Source organism: Pempheris klunzingeri, chromosome 1 (assembly GCF_042242105.1).
Source record: "Pempheris klunzingeri isolate RE-2024b chromosome 1, fPemKlu1.hap1, whole genome shotgun sequence".
Classification (NCBI taxonomy): Eukaryota; Metazoa; Chordata; class Actinopteri; order Acropomatiformes; family Pempheridae; genus Pempheris; species Pempheris klunzingeri.
In genome coordinates this window covers 22,103,173-22,123,210 of record NC_092012.1, presented here as the reverse complement: position 1 = coordinate 22,123,210, position 20,038 = coordinate 22,103,173, and the positions used below count along the sequence as shown (strand labels likewise).

Sequence of the window (20,038 nt, the reverse complement as noted above, 5' to 3'; positions counted from 1 at the left end):
TAATTAGAGAGAGACCCAACGATTCAGGAATTCAAAATTAAGGATTCAAGAATCCCCACATGAGCAGCATCAGATATTATATTGAGCAACAGTGGCAGGAAAAACTCCCCTTTAACGGGAAGAAACCTCGAAGAGAACCAGGCTCAATGTGGGCGGCTTCTGTAGGGGTCCATGTTGGGTGGAGAGAGAGAGACACACACACACACACAAACAGTACATACAGTACACACAATACATACAGTGCAAACAGTAAATACAGTAAATACAGTACATAGTGTGCATACAGTATATACAGTACATACTGTATAGTACATACAACACAACAGCACATTTCTCAGAAATCAGACAGTGTTCCACTCACACACCTGTGTGATGCATTAGTGTATTGTCAGTGGAAATAAAGGTTTCCTGATCTCAACACTGTTTTAATTATTAATTACTTACCCAATACTTTCTTGAGAAATCAATGAATTAAAAATTCAGCAAATAGATTTCCCTGCAAATATTTCTATTACAACCTCTTGTGTACTTCCTACATGTCAGTGTGGCACTGGCAGTGGTGAGGGTAGATGTCTCGTTCTGTCACGGGACTTTTGCGGGGTTTTTGTTGCGGGAGCGGATGTGAGCTTATAAGAGACCCGAGGCGGAGTCAGAGTCACACTGAAGGGAAGCTGTGAGAGGGTCTATGTTCTCCTTCCGCCGTCCGTACGTGCAGAGAGCAGTCTGATATCGCTGGGAGGGTAAGCATTTGTCTCTGTTACGCTCTCAAAGTGTGGATTCCTAATCTTTAAATGTATTCTTTTGGAAATGTAAAGCGTGTGCCACACCGAGGGGTCTGTATCGCGGTGTAAAACGGCGGCGAACGCGTGCTTGTGGCCGTCGGAGTGTCGCCAGCTCACGGTCGGCTGAGTGAATGAGCTCCTTTGTGTCCTCCATTGCTCCGGTGACAGATGAACGGTTTATTAGCGGAGCTCAGACAGCCGGCCAGCTAGCTAACCGTTAAACCCCTCACCACACGGATAGTTAACGTTAGCTAACTCTTCAGCTACTCTGCTATTTGCATCGGTGAACTAGCATGTTCAGTTAACGAAGTAATCTTCCGCCTCCCGCAGCGGCAGCAGCCGGCTCGTATGACCGGAGAGCGAACGTTAGCTCGGGCTGCTGCCGCCGTCTGAAGCGCCATTGCTAGCTTTGCTGTTGGCTGGCTAACCCTCAACACGTTGCTAATAATCAAACCATTAAACTAATCGTTCTTCAAGAAAACGCAAACTAATTCCAACTTTTCTCTTTATTAATTCAAATGTATGTTGGTTATAACGGTATTCTATTGTGTAGTCACCCTGGGCTCTACAGTCATCTCACTGTTTGCAGGTTTCTAGACCAGGCAGGTGTCTGAGTATGTAACCGGCTGATCAAATGAATTGGTTAGACTGATTGTGGGTGTTCCCTTCACATCGACAAACCATATCTGAGGCTTCTTCACACCACTTGCACTGCACTGCCACTATAAAGACCTGATTGTCACATGTCAGCAGGCTCCCTTCACACACACACCTTGACAAATGATCTTTTCTCCCATGGTAGAAAATGTCGTGTGGGCTGTGGAAAGAGACCCTGGCTCTGGCAGAGGACTACGTGTCCCTGTGCTGCACAAGCCCACGGCCAGCCCCTCCACCTCCCAGCGAGTCAGCCGCTGCCATGAGGCGCCTGGCCCAGGACATGGAGGCACAGCACCACGCTCGCTTCCACTCCCTCGCTCAGACCTTCCTGAGGCAGTGCGGGCCGGACCCCTGCTCCAGCCTCAGGAAGGTGATAGAGGAGCTGGTGGGGGACGGACACTTGAACTGGGGGAGAGTTGTTTCCCTTTTCACTTTCACTGGGGTGCTGGCCAGACAGCTGCTGGAGCAAAAGGGCACGAAGCCAGGGCTGGACCCTCGGCAGGGGCCTGGAAACTGCAGGGAACTGGCAGAGACGATAGCTGATTACCTGGGAGAGGAGAAGAAAGACTGGCTGCTGGAGAATGACGGATGGGTAGGTTGCAACAACATGTCTGCTCATATACTAGATCAGAGCTGATGGAGTCCACACAAACATTGTAGATGAAGGGGGTATTTTGACTGGATCCAGGGCACTAAAGCCTGTTTAAAAGAAACTGTAAAAAAAAACCCTGTGAGGCTTAAATGTAAATGATCTATTTAGTCTTCTGGTGTGGGGAAACCACCTAGTTTGATTGGATCATGCTTGCTTTCCTGCTCACGTTTATATTCATATGTTTGTGTAAACATGGCTTCAAATATGGCCACTTTACTATTTGCAGCTGAGATGTCTCATGTGGCTGCTGTGATTATGTGAATTGTAGAGTAGCAGTAGGCCAGATTGTGAGGAATGTGTGCTGCATCAAGACAAACCTCAGCAGTGTAAATTCAGGGCCCCGATCGAACTGTGTCTGGTTTGAGATTCAGAGTTTTTTTTTTTTTTGTTTGGTTTTTTTTTTTTTTTCTGTAATGAGTGGTCAAAAGCAGTGTTGTCAGGCCAAATTGAGCTGTATAGTTGTTTAGCTACTGAACATCGAAAGGACAAAGCTAATTTTAAACCTGCTTGGTGTGGTTTATTTAACTGGAAATTGCCTAAAGTGATGGTTATGATGGGTAGACTAAGGTCCCAGAAGCCTCACCAGCCCAAACACAACTACAGTTGAATGTCTGCTTTTGTGAACGGGCTTGTCTGACCCCCCCCCCCCCCCGCCCCCACACACATACACACACAAAAACACCCACTCTACTCCTCCTCCTTTCAGCTGGCAGCTGGTTTCAACAGGCACATAACCAGCTCAGCCAGATGGACTTTATAGTAACAGTCAAAGCTTCAGTTCAGTGTGTTGAATTTGGAATTAGCCACACTGGAAGTTAGCGAGGTCTGACTAGAAAAACAAGCAGCTGCGAAAGAAAGACAACACCTGGAGCTGAGAGCAGGTGCACTCACTGGTCGCATGTGTGCTTTCAGTTAGAAAACATGGAGGACAAGTACAGCTGCTGCAGGGGCTGCTAATACAGCAGAAGCTACAATTCAATTAAATTTTCAATTCAATTTATTTATTTACAATTGGATCATAGTTGATGTAACCAAATTGCATAATTTCTGTAGAATCTCTAGACAAACTTTTACTTTTTGTTTCAGTAACAGAATGACACAATTGTGTAATTGCCACCAGCCATCAGCTCAGCCACATTTAGTCGGAAGTCATCTTGGCAGTTAATAATTGCTATTTTGCGCTGTAAAAACTTAAAGTATATTGGGGAGAAAGTGAATGTAATATATAAATATTCTCAAGGGTTTGGATGCTCTCAACCTGAACGTTGTGTTTTGTTTTTTCTCTCATAGGAGGGGTTCTGTCAATTCTCCCGCAGTGCCAGAGAGGTGAGTCAGGACTCGTCCATAAAGACAGCACTGTTTGCTGCTGCAGGTGTCGGCCTCGCCGGACTCACCTTCCTCCTGGTGCGCTAGCCAGCCTTCTACGTCCTTAACGCATCCTCATTAATGTTATTTCATTCAGCACAATTAGGTAGACTTTAAATTCCAACATCAATGCTGCAGAAACGGGCTTAATCTGTAGTGATTTCAGGGTTGTATCTCAAATCAACTGAATGTTTGCACATACTCAGACCCCACACACACTCGCTCCTTAAGATTGTAAGAATGATCTCAATGCCTTTTTAGAAATACTGAAGTGGCCCCAGTTTGCATCACTGAAACAGGTTAATTACTTAAGCACAGGTTTCTGCACAGCAGCATCTTGATTTCAAAGTTCATTTTCAACTGTGCAGCGAAAAGACTTCATTTTGGTTTTCCCATAGCCTTTGGTTTGGATTTTTAAAATTGTCAGCTGCCTTTTTATTCATGTGTTTACCTGAGTTGTGTATGTGTTATAGAGCCATTGTAGTGCACAATGTATAAAAATAATATATTATATTTATATGAAACGAAACTGTAAGCAGTGGCCCTTTTTTCCTAAATGAACCACAGCTGATTCAGTTATTTCATTGTCTTCTAGTCTGTCCTACATTCATGTGAACTGTCTGTGATTTACATGTCAGCAGAGCTGCTGACCACACAACGGTGCTATGATATGTTATGAAATGTTTCTCATATCAACCTATCAAACCAGGGACCAATCTGACTTCAAACATATTGCTATTAGAACAAACTGTTGCTATGGCATTTCCCCCCAACAGATTCACTTGTAAACATTTATATTTTTACATTGCTCTGTTCTATTTATTTGTCACATTTTTTAATAAAAAGAACCAATCGTGGAGCTTGAGTGTCATGTGATTATTATTATTATTTTTTTTATCAGTGTGAACTTTGTCACCTTGATGACTTTCTGCACCCCCGTTGCGTTGGGTGTATGAATGGTAAAGGATTCTCCCTCCTTTCATATGCAGACATATCGTCATAAATAATGTATGTTTGGCTGTTAGTCTCTGTGCTCCTCTGAGCAGTGCTCACATTACACAGCTATTAGACCTGCTGCAGCTAATGTGTCATCACAGCTGTGTTTTGGAAAAATACAACTACGATGAACTTTTAAAGCGTATTTTAATGAGGGTTGCCACAGGTCTGGAAAGAGCTTGGGTTAAAAGGTGATAAGGAGGTTCATTAAGAAATGTAGCCAGTGTAGTGACGCAGTGACTGAAGTGTCCTTGGGCAAGACACTGAACCCCAACTTGCTCCTGAAGCAGCGTCAGTGTGTGAAAGAACAGTCTCCTCCAACTTAGATTCCTCCTGTATGAATGATGTGTGAGTGAAGTGATATGAAAGAACATCTTAATAACTCAACAGTAGTTTTTGTTGCCGCCCAGTGACAAGTGCTGGACGTCACAAAATCCGACCCAACTGCATCACCTGCTGTTGTTCCTCTAGAACCCCCCCCCCACCAGTCAAATAAAGGAAAAAGCAGTCGGATGTCAAATCACATCAGCTTTCTTTGCTCTACCATCTGTTTACACAACACAATCAGCTCACTATGTACAGAACACTGTTATCTTCAAAGTACACACACACAGACCTTTTTTGTGCTCATTCACTTTATCCAAGAACTGAAAGAAAGAAATTCTACACAATTTCAAAGTAATTGTACTACACTGGATTATTGCCATAAATGTAACTTTATACCTCCAGGAGGAAAATATCGCACTTCTAAATACAGACCACTACAAATAAAATATGTAACAAATTTAACATCCCAAAAGTATATTTTTAGTCCTAGATTGTAGATTTACCAGCTGCGGGTTTAAAGTGCTGCTTGCACAGTGATGGATCAGAAATAAGAAAACAGTAATGATAATAATTAATAGGACTTAATGTAAAGTTCACCTTGGGATACCACTTCTTTGAAAAGCCAAAAAAAACTGCCAATTTAACCAATAGCAAAAAAAGTAATAAAATGAGTGGGATAGTTGGAGCAGCAGCTTATAGACTAACTAGAATCGACCGCAGGCCTCGTGTCCCAGTGTGTAACCAACCTGATTAAACTAATCTATTTTACAAAGGAGTCCAGTGTGCATGTGTGTGTGTGTGTTGGTACTGCAATGAGGCCATTGTGCCTGCGTCTCTGACTTCTCATCCAGAGCCCTGAAACTGACCAACACACACACTGAACACCTGCTCTCCCACAACAAGCATTCCATGTTAGTCACGACACATTTCACATTGTTTGTGAAAAAGGAAGCTACCACTGCCCCTACAGAAGTGTTTCCTGTTGATAGTGTTTTACTCTAACCCCAACAGAGTATGGGAAACACATCTCGTTACTATTATCATCTTATTATATGGATCGTGTGATATAGACTACAAAATCAATCTAGGGAGCTCAAAGGCCCAAAGTGTTTATGAGGAAAAAACAACGTCAACAGTGTGTCTTTTCCCACTGGGTTTTTTGAGTTTTTCCTTCCCGAAGAAGGAGGGTCATAAAGGGCAGGTGATGCCTCGGACTGATCCACCGGACTGATCCATTGGCCTCATCGACTGCTGGACTCTTTATTAGATTGTTTGTTCGCTTACACTTGTTTATTTCAGTGAACTTTGTAAAGCACTGTGAGACACTCTGTTGTGATATTGGACTATACAAATAAATTGAATTGAATTGAATTGAAAATTGAACAGATCCCCTTATGACATCATAAACAGAGCGTTTTCACACATGTTCACTGAAAGATGAAGAAGGAAAGGAGAGACTCCTGAGGTCTTTCTCAGTTTAGCAGTCCCCCACTGGGGACATTATAATGTGCATTTTGCATTACATGGGATCCCTAACATGATGATGTGCAGGACACTCTGGTCCAGATATAAGTGTTATAAGTGTTTTTCCACAGAACAGTGGAGATGTGATAAAAGTCATAGTCACTGAAAAAAAACTTAAAATATCCTGATTGCATAATTAAGTTTCCCCATCTGATTGGTAACTAAGTACACTTATTAGAGCACTCTACTTACGTCCAACTTAGTACGTGAGAAAGGCCAGCTCTGCTTTGGGAACCACCCCAGAGCTGTTAGAGGTGGTGGTGGAGAGGAGGACATTATGGAAAATACCCCACATCCTCCTCATAACCTCGTGGATCTAACAGTACAGCACATTCAGTCACAGACTATCTATCCATCTATCTGTATTTTATATTTCTTCACCACACTTCTTAGGGAAATACGGTACTTTTTTGCTCCACTACTTTTATTTAACAGTTATGTAATGATTTGATATTATCTGGTGGAAACATTGGGAACAGTCCAGGAAGCCTGGCTGATTCTGTTGAGATGGACAACTGTATGAATAGACACAGTCAGTACTGACTCACCACACAGAGAGAAAATTTGACTACAGACTTCCTTGTGTAGCCGTCAACTCAGCACCATTGAATAAAGAGCATGAAAATCATCTGAAAAGAGCACATCATTTGTTTTTCAGTGATATTTTATTGCATTTCAGGAAAAAAGGCTTTTGCTTGTAGTGATTACAAATTAGATAACAACAGCATAACAAGATGTTTTTTTTAAAGTTTAAACGTATATGATTATCTTGTGTATCATGGTTTTTCATCTTGTACGAACATTAATTCAATTATCTTTCTGCAAGATAATGAACTTGTTTCCACAAGATAATGAACTTGATCACGCAAGATGAAAATATCACCTTTCGGGACTATTAATCATGATAAAGAAGAATGTAGCTGTAGAGATGCTTTATTTATGAGCATAAGCCAGACAGACATGATGAGAGCAGCTACTCAGGCTCCAGTCGACTGAAAAGCTTCTTGACTCGCATCATGCACACACTACATGAGTTTTAGTGTGTACATTCATAAACAGGAAGACTGATCAGTTTCTGGCTCCTCAGAGTGGCTCTCATCACCTTCTTGTCTTTCTGTATTCACAGTGAAGATGACATATGGTCTGATCTACTTCTCACCTTTTGATTTTCATTTAAAATTGTTGATATGTTTTAGCGTCATGTTGTAATTAATTAATAGTTGTAATTCATTTTTGTGTTCAGATAAGTGTGAGAGAATGTAGTCTGTTGTTGTTGCAATGTGAAAACAGCTGTTTTGTCCTCCATCTTCTAAAGCTCAGAGCGTGAGCCAGTGTGATACGTCCACATTTCCTCTCTAGGCCATCTTCTTCACCATTTCCACCACCTGACCACATGAAACACAAAATAATGTAGTGTAAAGATCAACAATTAATGGATGGCTGTAGACATTTTAGAAGATAGAATAAAATGATATTCTATTGTATACTCAATTCTCCTAAAACAGAAACTCATTGATCTGCAACATTTCTGTAAAGAATGTGGATGTGGAGCCCAAACCTATGGCAAGCCATTTTAACATTTAATCAGTGGGGCTTACAATTGACTTTTTTCAAATATATTTTCACCAGTCAATTCTGATTTACAGGTATCTTTCATTTAATTGTACATAGTAGTAGTTTCTTTTTAACTGGTAACAACAGTGATTACAGTTTACTCCAATTGAATTTTGAAAAGGATTAGTGGACATGTAAACTCTGCTTTCAGATATATGGGCCTTATATCATTAAAGCACCACAAAGCCACAGGGCAACTATCTCAGTGAAGACATCTACAATGACATTTTGACCTGTGGAAATTCCTTTTATGATATCTAAGATTGAATTCAAACTAGCTACAAACTGAACTGTAGTTATCTGTATTATAACTATGAATATAATTTCTCTGTATATCTGAAAGTACATTCATTATAGTTTACAATTCCAAGCTAACATACCAATAATTTCATTATGACTTGTCAGAAATTGATTTTACATATCCAGAATTTAATTCATGATATACACTACTCACAAAAAGTTAGGGATATTTGGCTTTCAGGTGAAATTTCAGGATGAACCTAAAATGCATTCTAACCTTTCCAGGTGAACTTAATGTGACCTTCTCTAAACCTTTGAATGCACATGTCCAACTGTTCAGTGTTTCAGTACTTTCTGCACAAGTTGCTGTTCTCTAACAAGGTGATTAACAGCAAAATTCACAACAGGTTTGATCCATGAATCGACCAATACATTTCCTGCTTCAGTTAGAATTGGTATTTAAACAGTCCTCCTCATCATGCTGTTCACATTCTGACATCATGAGACCAAGACGACACCTAACAATTGATCAGCAGCACCTCGCCATTGCGAGGCTTCAAACAGGAAGTCCTCAGACGGAGGTGTTCACTGAGCTTAGAGGGTCACAGAGTGTCATCAGGAGGTTGTAACAGTGATACAGAGAGACTGGAAGAGTCAAAGAAATCCCAATTTATTGAGACACTGAAAATTTTTTGTTGTGGTATACCCACCACTGTTGTTAGCTTTTCTTTCAATAAATTGTTTGAGATGAAGAAACTACCATTGCATGCTTCTACTTAAATGCCCTACTTTCATGATATAATATCACTGTAGCATTCACTTTTTACATTTTCCATAAATTTCACCTGAAAGTCGAATATCCCTAACTTTTTGTGAGTAGTGTATGTTATGTAAAAAATAATTGCGGATATCTACAGTAAAGCTGTAGCTGCCACTTGTTAGAACTGAATAGTTGATATCAGTGACTGACATTTTGACCAATGAGAACTGAGTTGGAGATATCATTAACCAGTCAAAATTACATTATGTATATGTAATTATAACACATCAAAGTTGAATTATAGATGCCTCTTACGGAGTCTGACTAAAAGTCATTGGTAAAAGTTGACTAGCTGAAATCAAGTTTCAGATATCTACAATGAACATTTCCACTAGTAAGAAATGAATTGTTGATATCAAGGAATAACACTAGAATTTCTAATAGTCAAAATTACATTATGGATATGTTGGCTGGGAATTCTAACTACTACAATTGGTATTAGAGCTACTGATTAAATGTTAAAAGGGCTAAGCATACCACACTAATGCACTGCGGTCATGTATAGCATGGAGTGAAGAATGACTGCTTTAAGTTTTTGAATTAAAAGAGTTTTGTATGTGTGACACTTGTGACTTGAGTAGAAATAGTAGATATCTATATCACTAAAATACTGACCTGCCCAAAATCAGGAAACACCCCTGTACTTAGCTTGGAGTAGATCAGCTCATTGTTCACTGTCACCTCAAAGCTGCCTGTGGGGGTGAAAACCAAGACAGTGAAAATGAAAATGAATCCTAGTCAGTTCACTGTAAAGGAAGCATGTGCTATGTCTTCATACATATAATCTGTGTTTGTATTGCAACCAGTTAAACTGCTTTTCAGAGAGAATGGGTACAGTGCCACTGGCATGATAACTCCTGTCACCAATAGGAAACCTGAAACAAAAAAACAGCTCTATTTTCACAATGGTAATAATTTTGATTTTAAATGAAATCCTCTCTTGTGGTGAATCTGCAGCCTGATAAATGGAAACAAGTGAGTTTGTGATTTAGCATTGCAAGACAGATTCCAAGCATTGTTGGATCCTGTAAGTACTGAATATCCAGCACTAATTCCCTGAATGTAGCATCTCACTGAAATGCGAGACATGACACAGAAACTGACTCAGTGTGACTGGATTTACAGAGGACCAGTTCTGTCAGAAAGAAAAAATAAAACAAACATGAAGGGATGAAATGGTAAATGCTAATGATGAAGGGATGAATTACAGCCAGGAGACAAGGCCAGGTAAATAATGAGTACATTTATTCAAGTACTGCACGTAAGTACAAGTGAGATACTTGTAATTTACTTGAGTATTTCCATTTTATGCCACTTTATACTTTTACACACTCATTCTGGAGGTAAATATTGTACTTTTTACTCCATTACATTTATTTGACAACTAGTTACTTTGTATATTATTAATCAAAATGTACATCAACTAATAAATTATAATGTATTTTTATGGATTGACCTACCCAACAGTGGGCTGTATACTGTACTATACATATGTACTTTTATTTAAGTAAGATTTTAAATGCAGGACTTTCTGCAGTCTTTTGCCTAAGTAAAAGATTTGAATGCTTTTTCCATTGCTCGAAATGAATAAATTAGACGATAACCACAGTCATTTGTAAAATGTAATGTAAATACAAATTTAGCCAAATTATATCCAAGCACATGCCTCTAACCTATGATATCTGTTTTGATATCTTATGATGCATTATTTATCCATTGTCATGTCACTCTGCAAGCTACACCGACTAATAAACTAAACTGTCAGGTGTCGAGTGTGGTTTTATATAAATGGACAGGGTAGCTAGTCACTCCAGATCACTGGCTTACCTCCAGTTCAAGATGTGCCATCAAAGAAAGTGAGATATTTTGACATAAAAACAGGTATTTTTGCTCATATTCGGCATTCAACAAGAGATAGCTGAACAACAGAAACAGAACAAACAGGGTTGGAACAGAAAAACAGTTTCACTTAGTAACTGATTATTTTACTTGAGTAGGTTACTTTTGTTTTCTTCATTCCTATATTTTGATCTATTATTTTTCTTTTGGTGACAGACACGGGCCTCCATAGGGGGATTGTATGAGTGGAGAAAAAAAAAAAACAGCTTACTTCGCCTCCCTCTGACTCCCGTCACCTGCACACCAGGAATCTGCCTGAGCAAATAGGACAGGTCCTGGTAGCGGCTTGAGTAACCTCATCCTCTACTGTAACACAAAACATCAGGAGTGAAAAACACATTAATAAATCTACTCATTGAACTCCAGCTTCAAAGCTACAGCAGAATAAGCCTCTGCTGCCTGGGAAGTGTGACATCCCTTATGGGTATGAGAGTGTCTATGCAGAGAAAAGTATTTCTACTTTTCTAATCCACATGAGAAATCACTATGAGAAATTAAACCATGTATCCACGTAAGTCTACACAAGTTTATGTCTACTGGGTTCCTTCATTTTCCATTTAGCACTGTGAAACACTTCTCCACTTTAAATGAGTTTATTACATTATAAGTCAATCAGAATATAAAGTTATAAACTTACCAGTATTCAATGTTGACTGTAGCCATGTTTTATGGCTGATTTGTATGAGCCTGTAGTCGATGTAGAGCTGTAAACCCTCAGTCCAGAGATGATCTGAATAACATGCAGTCATGACTGTTGCACTATTTTATAGTCAACCACACCCAGTGGGAGGGTAAACCAGTCTGCTCAGTTTCGAACTGAGTATCAACAGAATTGTTTCAGTAATAATTACTTTTGTTTTCTCATATGTACTTTGAAGGAGTAACTGGTTGCTGTTCATATTGGCCCTGAAGAGATCACTTCTCTTGGATATCAGGGACAAAATCCACTATTGTTTGTCTGGGCAGGAACAAAGTTTAGGTAATACACAACTAATATTTACAGACAGAAGCGATGATTACAGCAAATAAAAATTCTAAAAGAAGGAAAAGTGACTGTACAAATGCTAATGTGTAATTCAAAATAAGAGTACAAAACAGGTTACAGAGCAGGTGGAAACACTCTGATCAAATGTAATGGGATTTATTCTCCACTACATCCCTCCTGCTGACCTTGCAGTCAGATCCCTTTTAACATTTCTCCCTCCAGAGCCAAGAGATAACCAGAACAGTGTCTTTAGCTTGGCCATCACACTATCACACAGGTGAGCAGTCTGTCAATTTGGTCAGAGGCAGCTGAACAGGAGTTATTGTGTGCAGATTCAAATACCAACGTCTGCTGTCCACCTGACAAATCTGAGGCCTCTCTTTAAACACCAGACCCACTGTCTCCTTTTGCAGGCACACGCTCAGGAATCTACCTGCATAACTTTGCTGTCCTGCTGATGACGGGCTCAGTACCATGGCAGAATCTTGACCCAACATTTACTTAACAGTTTGTGAAAAAGTTTGCATGCATGAAAACATATATTGGTATACAGACACCTTTAGAGCAATCAACATTTTTACAAGGGGCGGCAAATAACCATGATTTTCTTGATTAAATGTTTTGTATATAAAATGTTGGAAAATAGTCAATTAATTGTTCCTACTGATTGTCAGAACAGTGGACGCAACTCTTTCAGGTGAGTTGATCAATCAATCAATCTTTATTTATATTGCGCCAATTCATAACAGTGTTATCTCAAGACGCTTTCCATAAAGAGCAGGTCTAGACCAAACTCTTTAATTAGAGAGAGACCCAACGATTCAGGAATTCAACATTAAGGATTCAAGAATCCCCACATGAGCAGCATTAGGTATTATATTGAGCAATAGTGGCAGGAAAAACTCCCCTTTAACGGGAAAAACTCCCCTTTTACGGGAAGAAACCTGGAACAGAACCAGGCTCAGAGGTGGGCGGCTTTCTGTCAGGGTCCGTGTTGGGTGGAGAGAGAGAGAGAGAGAACTATAGTACTGACAAAAGGAATATGACTAATAATGAGCAATATGGCAACATTGAAAAACATGACAGTTAATATATGAATAACAGTAACATAACCAATATTGACAAAAAGTGTCAGCGGCTGACGATCCACAGGAACCTGAGAGATGAGAAAAGCACAGAAAGGCTCCGGGAAGGAAGGTTTTTAGCCCACTCTGAAATGTAGAGAGGGTGTCTGCCCCCCGAACCCAAACTGGAAGGAGATTCCACAGGAGAGGAGCCTGATAGCTGAAAGCTCTGGCTCCATCACTACTTTAGGAACCACCAGTAGACCTGCATTCTGGGAGCGTAGTGCTCTAGTGGGGTAGTACGGTACTATAAGCTCTTTAAGATATGATGGAGCCTGACCATTAAGAACCTTGTAGGTGAGGAGAAGAATTTTAAACTCCATTCTGGAATTTACTGGAAGCCAGTGAAGAGACGGGCTAGAGAGTCTTTAAGGACTTATTGGGGCAGCCTGACAATAAGGAGTTGCAATAATCCAACCTCGAGGTAACAAATGTGCAGACTAGTTTTTCTGCATCATTCATAGACAGCATGGGCCTGATTTTAGCAATATTACGTAGATGGAAAGACAGTCCTGGAAATATGTTTTATGTGGGAGTTAAAGGACAAATCTCGATCAAAGATAAGTCTTAGATTCCTTACGGTGGAGCTGGAGGCCAGAGTAATGCACTGGATGCAGAGTGTAGCTATATTGATAGAAAAAGTGTCTCTAAGGTGTTTCGGGACAATAACTCCAGTTCAATTGCTGGTCATCCCGGACTTTGCCCTTAAGGCAGACTTTGAGTTTAGTCAACTGATTTCATCAAACTTTATTGAGGGGTATAATGGGGTATCATCTGCTTAACAGTGGACATGAATGGAGTGTTTCCTGATATTACCCAGAGGAAGCATATATAAAAGGTAAATAACATTGGTCTAAGCACTGAACCTTGAGGAACTCCATGTCTAACTTTGGTGTGGACGGTGGACTCACTGTTGACATGTACAAACTGAAATTGATCTGATAAATAGGACTTGATGACACTACTTAAAGCTGCAGGGAGGAATATATTAAAGATTTTAAAGTGAAATAGTGTTGAAACGGTCAGTCATTCTTTGAAGACTTGAGTGGTGTTGCTAAAGATTTTTAACATTTTATTTGTTTAAAATGATACCCAGTACAAAATGTATACAGTAATACCCTTAAGTTTGTCAGTTCCCCTGAATAAAATATTTCAATCTGCTCAGCTCATGCCAGATAACAGTATCTATAAGATACACACAGATTGTAATTTGCTCATACAATAGTTGACTAGATGACAAAGATATAGCAATAGTACCTTTGTAACAATAAAAACTATCAGCAATATTTTGTTGGACACACTTTCAATACAATAAAATTACATACATTTTTCTGTAAAAGTTGCATTGCAATCTGCCCATATTTTACAAGACTTTCAAATTGTATATCCTTTCATTAATTCAGAGACAAAAGTTGTGTTACAAGTCTAAACATTGATAAAAATGATCTGGTGGCAAACTGCGCTGTTGCAGTGACTGAATCTCAGCAGGCTGTCCTCTCTGAAGCTGCTGTAACAGATGTACAATGCACTTAGATGTGTTTGGTTTTTTTGTTTTTTAGTTAAAACAAGGCAACTTCACAAACTTCGTAATAAATAATAAACCCTCTGCAATGATATTGTACCTATCAGCAATATATCCAGTCATATATTCATATATGTGTATGTGTGTTTTATATTTTGTACAAAATATGTAAAATATTTTTTTCTCCTTTATGTACGAAAAAAACAAAAGATTAAGATGTTTGAATAATGTTCGACACAGAATTTTAGCGGTACCAACAAATAACATGACACAGTCTGCATGCACTGGTTTCCATGGAAACATAGGTGTGATTCTTCCAGTTGATTGGGTGCACCTCTCTGCTCCTTGGCTTTGACTAAAATCGTTCAAAACAGTATCGTCTTGTGATTGTTCACTCGCTTTCCCTCGCTGTTTAAACCCATCACAGCATCAGCCTCATTGATTGGCGGGACTCTTTGACACCACCCCCTGGGTTGGGGGGGTCCTCTTGTGGGAACGTCACCTTGTCTGGTGTGTAGTCATTACGCTTTAGATCTGACATACAACAAACAAGGGACAGAGTCAACATGTTATCACAGTATTACAATTTTCATTATCTTTGATTTGTGCTGAATTTCTCTCTCATTTACCTGAAGATTTTTGACCTTGCATGTATATAGATTCTGGATTTTTCAATGCGGGAGAAGGAGTATATTTAGGAATATGCAGTACTGTGCAAACGTCTTATGCAGGTGTGAAGAAATCCTGTAAAGTAAGAATGCTTTCAAAATTATAAAATTTAATTGTTTTGGACTTACAAAATGCCTCTCCCAGGCAAACATTTCAAAGCAGACTTTTTCTTCAGGGTTTCAAGACGTGATGCTCCAGCTTTTTTGAAGAAGCACAAAGAAATGGGCAACGTTGAGGACCGTAGATGCAGTGGTCGGCCAAGGAAACTTAGTGCAGCAGATCAAAGACACATTAGGCTTACTTCCCTTTAAAATCGGAAGATGTCCAGTAGTGTCATCAGCTCAGAACTAGCAGAAATCAGTGGGACCAAGGTACAACCATCTACTGTCTGACCAGAAGTGGTCTTCATGGACGACTTGCAGCCAAAAATCCAAACCTCCAACATGGAAATGTGGCCAAGAGGCTCAATGCACGAAAACACAGGAACTGAGGTGCAGAAAAATGGCAGAAGGAGCTCTGGACTGATGAGTCAAAATTTTAAATATCTGGCTGTAGCAGAAGGCAGTTTGTTCACTGAAGGGCTGGAGAGCAGAACAATACTGAGTGTCTGCAGGCAACAGTAAAGCCGGTGGAGGTCCCTTGTAAGTTTGGGGCTGCATTTCTGCAAATGGAGTCGGGGATTTGGTCAGAGTTAATGGTGTCCTCAATGCTGAGAAATACAGATACAGATACTTATCCATTATGTAATACCACCAGGGAGGTGTCTGATTGGCCCCAAATTTATTCTGTAGCAGGACAACGAGCTCAAACATACAGCCAGTGTCATTAGGAACTATGGTCAGCATAAAGAAGAACAAGGAGTCCTGGAAGTGATGGTGTGCCCCCCCCCCCACAGAGCCCTGATCTCAACATCATCAAGTCTGTCTGGGATCCCATGAAGAGACAGAAGGATCTGAGGCAGCGGACATCCACAGAAGATCTGTGGTTCGTTCTCCAAGATGTTTGGAACAACCTTCCTGCTGAGTTCCTTCAAAAACTGTGTGCAAGTGAACCTGAAGAACTGATGCTGTTTGTAAAAAGGGAGGTCACAGCAAATATTGATTTGATTTAGGTTTTTCTTCTGTTCACTCACTTTGCTGCCTATTTGTAAATTGATAAATATAATTTGATTTTATATTTTTGAAAGCATTCTTACTTTACAGCATTTCTTCACACCTGCCTAAGACTTTTGCACAGTACTGTATATTAAGAATAAGGTAACTGAACAGCAGCTGTGCAATTTCCCTCACCAGGAAGTTTGAGTTTCCGACAGCAGGAGTTGCAGTGGTGTTTTGCTCGGAAGTTCCTAATGGCATCATCCCCCAGGTTGGCAGGTCCAAATATCATATCATAAGATCTGTAAAAGCCACACACTGGTCATGTAGTGCACAGTTACTAGAAAAAGTAGCTAGTTAATTTGAAGGCTGCAACTAACAATTACTTTTATGGCAGTTAATATGAAGATTATTTTCTTAATTGTTTGGACAAGGGAACTGGGGAATGCTTGGTATTTTTGCATGAAAAGAGGACATCAATTATCAAAAATGTTGATTAATTCAACTAATCCTTAAATTGTTTTAGCTTTACAATATTGAGCCACAAGAAGCTAAGATAATTAATTCAATAGATGAAAGAGACCTGACTTACCCCTTCTCACCACTCTTAATAACTGATGGATCTGTCAAAATCTCCCCAACTCCTACAGACACACACACACACACCAAACACACAAGCTTCATTATCATGCCATTAACTATAATGCAACATGAGTATGACTCACAGGAAGTTCATGAAGAAAAGCCATTAATTAATTAACACATTTGTCACATACAAGAAACAGGAACCTCGTAAGTACTACATAAACAACAACCACTTTGCTCTTCTGGCTTCATGACTGATTATTAATGTGCCATTTAAAACAAACAAGAAACCTCTCCCATACATGAGCTTGACTACATTTTAAGGGAATTCAGTATGGCGATAGATTTTACCCTGCAGGTCAAGGACAAGCAGCTCTCCGCGGGTGTACTCATAGGTCCAGTGGCTGAAGGCCAGCATGGTTTCCTCCAGGAGGTTGGTGGGTACGATCTCATCTCCGTTGTTGTTGTTGAACTTCCTGAACTCCCCAGTAATGCACTCTTCTATAGCAAACCACTGTCCGGCTGAATGACAGTAAAGCAGAAACACCTCCAGAAACCTGAACACACAGAGGACTCAGGATTCAGGGTGATGGCCCACAGGAAAAGACTCTTAAGAAAATAAAAATACCCCAAAATGAAGAAAGTATTCTGACTTAAAAAACTGCATTACATCTTAAGTGTCTCTACCTATCATGCTCTAGAATTGTGAAGGAAATGTGAATGATTACTTTAGAAAATATAATTACCAAAGTTCTTGATAAGATAATGTCACACATTCACAAATGTCCAGAACATTTCAAGGAATAGTTTAACATTTCTCTTGTTCACTTTCTTGCTGAGGGTCAGATGAAAAGATTAATACTACTCTCCTGTCTGGCAAAGGCAAAGAACAATGGCAATACAGTGAGTGGTGTGCTCTTGGGCAAGGTGTTGATGTGTGAATCATCTCTGGTACCACCTACTTGAGGTGACTAAGCAAATGTTGACCTGGCTTTTTGCCAAATCACAATGAGCTAAGCAAAATTTGTGACCTGCGTGTTTCTATGTCTGTGCTCTACTCCTCCTGCGTGTGTGCTTACCTTGGTGAATACGGAATTGTCTTCGGCCTGATTTGGTTGAAGGCAAATGTCAATTTCTGAGCAGCTCGTTGCTGTTGAATTTCCTGGAGTGACACACAAGAACAGCACTTACAACAGGTTTTCCCTGTCTGCTGTGTGAGGTGTGGGGGTTGTTCACAAGAAACACACTGAAATTATAATAGATAAGAAAGTGGCATTTCTATGGTTGAAATGTTTTGTTATAGCCAGTGTTGTAGGTGTGTTATAGCAAAAAGCAAGGACTTCTATGCTTTTTGAGGAAAGGCAAGTCAGACTTGCCTTATCAAAAGCTGCAGAGAAAAGCAATGCACAGCAACAAGTCCTGAAAACTGTATCTAACTAAATCTACTGATCATTGCCAAGATAATGAAAAAGTTGTACATCACAGACAGGTTCTGTGAAGCCCAACAGTGAGGAGTTTGGGCAAAAAGTGGCGTGTACAGTGGTTGTGTCTCTGCTCCCTACCCTGAGACAAAGGTGCAGCACAGTGTCTTCCTTGTAGATGCTCTGCCAGGTTTGGACCACCTCAGGAAGGAAGGATTTGACTATATACAGGTGTCCTGGTTTCAGGATGTCGTACTCTGACCAAGTGCAGAGCACCTTGAGGGCCCGTCTGAGTCCTCCGCCCATCTCCTCCTTGCTGAGAAACTCTATTTTAGCACAGAGGCCCCGCTGGGCCCAGGAAGACATGCTGTTGTTGATGGTGTTGGGGGAGCTCTCCTCCAGACGGTACACAGTCACCGGCTCACCTGAAGGAACACACAGCAGCAGGAGAGGGTTACACACACTGATCAACGCAGAGCTGGAGGGACGTTTCTTGAATCAAATGTTAAAGTTTGTATCTGCCAACGCCAAATGCCTCTTTAAGAAGGAAGTTGTCCTTATATTTTGGTTATCTATTTATTTATTAGTGTTTTTATATATTGTCTGTGCTGCCTTAGAAAATACAGTAACTACACATCTAGTTAGTTAATTGGTTGATTGTGTTTAGACATATAAACAACATTTATATACACACATTGTACCATATAAACATTTTTGTGCCATAAAATGTAGTATAAGTAAAAACTGCAGTGACTATTACAGCATCTTAGTAATGGAGTTTGGTTTACCTCATGAACAAGGCAGTAGCTAAATCTAGTAATAACGAAATAAAAACGTAGACTAACACCAGATAAAGAAGCCCTGCAGCAGAGCAGCAATAAGTGTCGACTACATCCTCTGTGTGAGTGAAATCCACACCACTTGTTAAGGTTGAGCTAGGTACATTTAAATAACATATTTAATATATTTTTATTTGATTGAAGATTAATTTATGAAACTAGCTCATTGGTTCAAAAGGAAAGAAATGTGAAGAGTAAAGGATTTTTTAAGAAGATACTGCATGCCCTTTACATGGTCCAAACATGCAGTATCTTCATGCTTTATTAGGTTTTGTGTAATGTGGTGCCATACTGCTGCCTGTTTCGAAGACATATTCTATGATGCACTCCTTGCAAATACAGTATAATCACCTCCTAATACCACCATGATTCACAGAAACTGCCTACATTACATGTAGACATTCACAGTAACAACAAAACTGTGACAACTTGACTGCCACTGAAAACTTTAACATCCACATCACTGAAGTTTTTCTTCATGGCAAGGTGATGTACCCGACTTGAGAAGCCAAAACAATTATGTACAACACACACAAAGACAAATGACCACACCTGCACTCTGCTTCACAGCCATGCCCAAGCAATCAATGAGCTAACAGCTGTAGATGTGAGAGGGTAAAAATGTAGAAACCACATCTTGTATCTGGCTCCATACCTCCTCATTTTCTAACTGCCTGCTGTAAAGAAGAGAATTAAAGAAAAGAGACAAGCTCCCTGGTATAACTCCCAGACACGCGAGCTTAAGCAACATTCACGAAAGCTAGAAAGGATATGGCGTGCCACCAAATTGGAAGACTCCCGTTAAATCTGGCAAGATAGTCTTAAAACCTATAGAAATGCCCTCTGTAATGCCAGAGCAGCCTACTACTCCTCATTAATAGAAGAAAATAAAAGCAACCCTAGATTTCTTTTTAGCACAATAG

General features: G+C 40.0%; 2 protein-coding genes and 1 long non-coding RNA gene across 4 annotated transcripts in view; 1 reads left to right on the top strand and 2 right to left on the bottom strand.

Moving 5' to 3' along the window:
* The first annotated feature begins 666 nt into the window (after positions 1-666).
* On the top strand, positions 667-4,315 carry bcl2l10 (BCL2 like 10). The gene is made up of 3 exons (XM_070829212.1): positions 667-740; positions 1,585-2,031; positions 3,382-4,315. The coding sequence occupies exons 2-3, from the start codon at positions 1,588-1,590 to the stop codon at positions 3,502-3,504; spliced, it is 567 nt and encodes a 188-aa protein (XP_070685313.1). The 5' UTR covers positions 667-740; positions 1,585-1,587; the 3' UTR covers positions 3,505-4,315.
* Positions 4,316-6,949: 2,634 nt separating this feature from the next.
* LOC139203388 (uncharacterized) lies at positions 6,950-11,604 on the bottom strand. The gene is made up of 4 exons (XR_011584402.1): positions 11,514-11,604; positions 11,088-11,182; positions 9,593-9,669; positions 6,950-7,688 (listed from the first exon to the last, which is right to left on the bottom strand). It is a non-coding gene; the product is annotated as an uncharacterized lncRNA (long non-coding RNA).
* Positions 11,605-14,044: 2,440 nt separating this feature from the next.
* The window catches only part of trpm7 (transient receptor potential cation channel, subfamily M, member 7), a 43,307-nt gene continuing 37,313 nt past the window's right edge, over positions 14,045-20,038 (bottom strand). For both annotated transcript variants that reach the window (XM_070832107.1, XM_070832115.1), the window contains exons 35-40: positions 18,418-18,701; positions 17,935-18,017; positions 17,207-17,412; positions 16,863-16,914; positions 16,466-16,572; positions 14,045-15,041 (exon numbers count right to left, since the gene is read on the bottom strand). In XM_070832107.1, coding sequence (XP_070688208.1) covers positions 14,929-15,041; positions 16,466-16,572; positions 16,863-16,914; positions 17,207-17,412; positions 17,935-18,017; positions 18,418-18,701 — 845 coding nt within the window. In that variant the 3' untranslated portion in view covers positions 14,045-14,928. The remainder of the gene's footprint in view (positions 15,042-16,465; positions 16,573-16,862; positions 16,915-17,206; positions 17,413-17,934; positions 18,018-18,417; positions 18,702-20,038) is intronic.

What these genes read in the sequence shown, in the direction of transcription:
- bcl2l10 (XM_070829212.1), top strand. Translation starts at nt 1,588, where the DNA reads ATGTCGTGTGGGCTGTGGAAAGAGACCCTGGCTCTGGCAGAGGACTAC. An exon ending in TGCTGGAGAATGACGGATGG is followed by an intron (nt 2,032 to 3,381) that starts GTAGGTTGCAAC and finishes TTTCTCTCATAG; the next exon opens with GAGGGGTTCTGTCAATTCTC.